This window comes from Marmota marmota, unplaced genomic scaffold (assembly GCF_001458135.2).
Source record: "Marmota marmota marmota unplaced genomic scaffold, marMar, whole genome shotgun sequence".
Classification (NCBI taxonomy): Eukaryota; Metazoa; Chordata; class Mammalia; order Rodentia; family Sciuridae; genus Marmota; species Marmota marmota.
Window position 1 is genome coordinate 15,055,962 of NW_026000026.1, and position 3,404 is coordinate 15,059,365.

The 3,404-nt window shown below is 51.7% G+C and overlaps 1 protein-coding gene across 1 annotated transcript in view; it reads right to left on the reverse strand.

Annotated features, from left to right (window-relative positions):
* Hnf4a (hepatocyte nuclear factor 4 alpha) overlaps positions 1–2,203 on the reverse strand; it is a 54,066-nt gene extending 51,863 nt beyond the window's left edge. Inside the window, exon 1 of the mRNA XM_015480261.2 lies at positions 2,066–2,203. Coding sequence (XP_015335747.1) covers positions 2,066–2,114 — 49 coding nt within the window. The 5' untranslated portion in view covers positions 2,115–2,203. The remainder of the gene's footprint in view (positions 1–2,065) is intronic.
* Positions 2,204–3,404: the final 1,201 nt, after the last annotated feature.

The window sequence follows — 3,404 nt, forward strand, 5'->3', positions numbered from 1 at the left end:
GCGTGCTAAGGTCCATCGTTGTTCATCCATCCATTTATCATCCATCATCCATCCATTGTCCATCCATTATGCATCCATCTATGCATCCATCATCAACCCATCCATCCATCATCCATCCATCATTCATCAATATATCCATTCATCTTCCATCCATCCATTATCCATTCATCATCCATCCATCTGTCCATCATCCATCCATTATCCATCCACTATGCATTCATCTATCCATTCACCATCCGTTCATCATCCATCCATCCATCATTATTCATCCATCCATCCAAGCACTCTAACAACTGTTCATTAAATTCTGGCTCTTTGGTGATCACTGACAGGGGCCAGGATAAGAGGACATGTGGACATCTTCCAATGTAGATAGATGAGACAGTGAGAGGTTATTGGTTATGATGTTATTGAATTACCCTTTGGGAGGGACTCTGGAGGCCCTCTATTCACCCCTAGCCTAGGCTAATGGCCTGGACTGTCCTTTCCAGGAGCTGATTCTCCTTCACCTTTGGAAACAAATTGAATATTCCCCTGGTCCTGGGTTCCATCAAGTCTGACATTTAAGTATTAAGTAATGCAGAGCTAGGCTGGGAATGTGGCTTAGTGAGATACAGCATTTGCCTAGCATGCACGAGGCCTTGGGTTCGATTCTTAGCAACACACACACACACACACACACACACACACCACTCACAATGAAAGCCCAGCCCTCTGACCATGCTATCTATTCTAATCCCCCTCCTCCCATGAAATACATGAATTATCTCATTTTACAGAAGAGGAAATAGGTTCAGAGAGGGGAAGTAACTTTCTCAAGGTCATAGCTGCTGCAGGTCATGGCTGGCCGCAGGCTATTCAGTCCTTTAGCCAAGGCTGGTGAAGAGACAAGTCTCTGAGTTAGTCCCTCAGAGCCTCTGTCATCAGTTAATGATGACATTAAATCATTCCTTCTAAGGAGGGTGGTGTCCGGGGTTTTATAACCTCCCTGTGTGATGAAAGAGTCAAGGACTTCAGTATTGTCCCTACTCCAGAGAGATCAATGGAGGCATAGATGTGCTGAGCAATTTGACCTCCATCATACAACTAGAATGGCTTTTTATTGCATTCCAAGGGTCAAGCTCTACATATGGGGTAGGGGGGACAACTAGATGTATAAAATGCACCTAATTTTTTTAAACTTTAAAACATGCCCCCCACAGGAAAAACATTCTCTTGAATTTCCTCCACAGAAATAAAATTGTCACTAGTTTTTGTGTGTCTTCCCATGGAATTTTCTGTGCAAATACAAGCGCATGTGCACACACATACATCAATATGCGCTTTGTAATCAGAAATGACACCCTGGTCTTTAGCGTGCTCTTTCCACTTATTGGAATTTGGAGGTTCTTCCCCATCTGCACACAGATCTGCTCTTTTTCCTTCAAGAATGGGATGACATTCCATCTTAGACGAACCTCTACTCCGTCTACTGAGGACATTTGGGCACCTCTAGTCTAGACCCCACTGTTGGTTGCAACACAGTGACACTCCTTGAGGCACGAGAACATCCTCAGCTCCTGACACCCCACGTTGGGCAGGGCTTGATGTCTCTTTCCCTTGGGGTTCTCTCCAGAGATAGGGAGGAACCAAGCTGACCCTCCCTTTGGAATCATTCGCTCAAGTCCCCACCCCAGCTAAGACCACGCGTGGCAAGTTGAGCTGGGCCCGGCCTCGGTTCTCTGTGAGCTAGTGTTCTTGGTCTGGGTCATTCTGTGGCGTCTTGGGACCCCTCGATGTATTCCTAGGCAGCATGAACCAAATCCAGGCCCAGAGCTCCAGCCGCCCCACCGAGTTCTTCCCACCGCCCACAGGCCATGCCCTTGTTGGAGACCCTAGCGAAGCAAGCCAGGCGCCAACTCCACGGCTCCTGCGCCAACTCCGTGGCTCCCGCCACTCTAGAAGAGCCCTAGGAGGACCTTCACTTTGTCAGAAACACATCGGAGGGTGATCTACGGCCTTCAAAACCTTATCACAGTCCCACCCTGTCCAGTCCTCCCCAGCCCCAGCCGCTGGCCCCACTCACCATAAGTGCTGTCCACGGGAGCCCCGAGGGGCGTATTCACACTGACCATGGCCTAGTGTAGCCAGCTGGACACTCGGGGGGCATGGAGGAGCGGGGGTACCCCCACACGGCAGCAGCGCGGTCACCAGGCGCCCGTCCACCAGGAAGGCAGTGAGCACAGCCAGCTGCTACCACCCGGTTATCTTATTGATTCTTCTAATCACCCAAGGTGGGTGGATACGTTAAAGAGTAACCAGTCACTTAGGGAACCTGTGGCTGGGGACTGTCGCTATTGCCATGGCAACGGCGACCTGGCCAGACCTGAGGTCCACTCAGGCCCCAGACCTGCTCTCTGGGGGTAGGAGCTCCTGGGGCCAGAAGTAAGGGGGTCAGTCCTCAACTTGAGGGAAGGAACTGGGCAAGAGGGCCCTGAGGTGAGAGTCCAGGTTGGGTGGAGTTTTATGGCTCCGAACTGTGGGCGTGGCGTGATGCAGGAGAGGGGGAGGCTGAGGGAGAGGAGAGAAGGGGGAAGCGCTGAGTTTAATGTGTCTTGCTGGGTGCTGGGGGCTGCACGCAGGCCCTGCCCTGCCTCACTAGACATGGAGATGAGGAGTTGAGCCTGAGAAGGTGCTCTTGGTGTCTCAGGGTGGGTGCAGAGAATTGCTAGGAGACAACCCTTGGGCTCCCATTCTTCTGGCAGGTTTATTGGGAACCATCCATCCCAGGCCCTGTACTAGACTCTGGTGGCATGGCCATGAGCAAGCAGATGTCATTCCTGCACCTCCAAACCTGGACCCAGGCGGCCAATTGCTGCTGAGACCAAACCAAGGAGGGATGGCCCATCAGCAGCTCATGATCGCTGACCGGGAAGGGCCCTTCCACTCCCAGAACTCCCACGGGGTTTCCCTGCTCCTCCATCTGTCTCCCTCTCTACCTCCATGTCAGACCTCGCTCTCCTCAACACTTTTCCACTTCAATCCACTTGACCTTCCTTGTAGAGAAAACAGAAGCCTAAACCAGACCTCCCAGAGCCTCACTGGCAAAGGCAACAGTTCACCTGGGTCCGTCCACTTCCCTCACCTCCTTCCTCAGGGGCGCACCTGTGTCTGCAGCCCTGATCCCCATTCCTAACACCTGGGCTCTCGGTCTCCTTCTCAGCTTGGCTCAAGCCATCTTCCTCTTACCTGAGTTCGTGAAAGGCCTCTTGTCCACTCCCAGCATCTTCTCTGGCCCTCCCCAAATTTGTTCTCTATTGATGAGGTCAGATCTTTCTTATGCAGTGAAAACTCCATCATGTCATTCTAGGGCTAGAATCCCCACCTGCTGGGCCATTGCCCTTGACTGAGGTTCCAAGATTGTG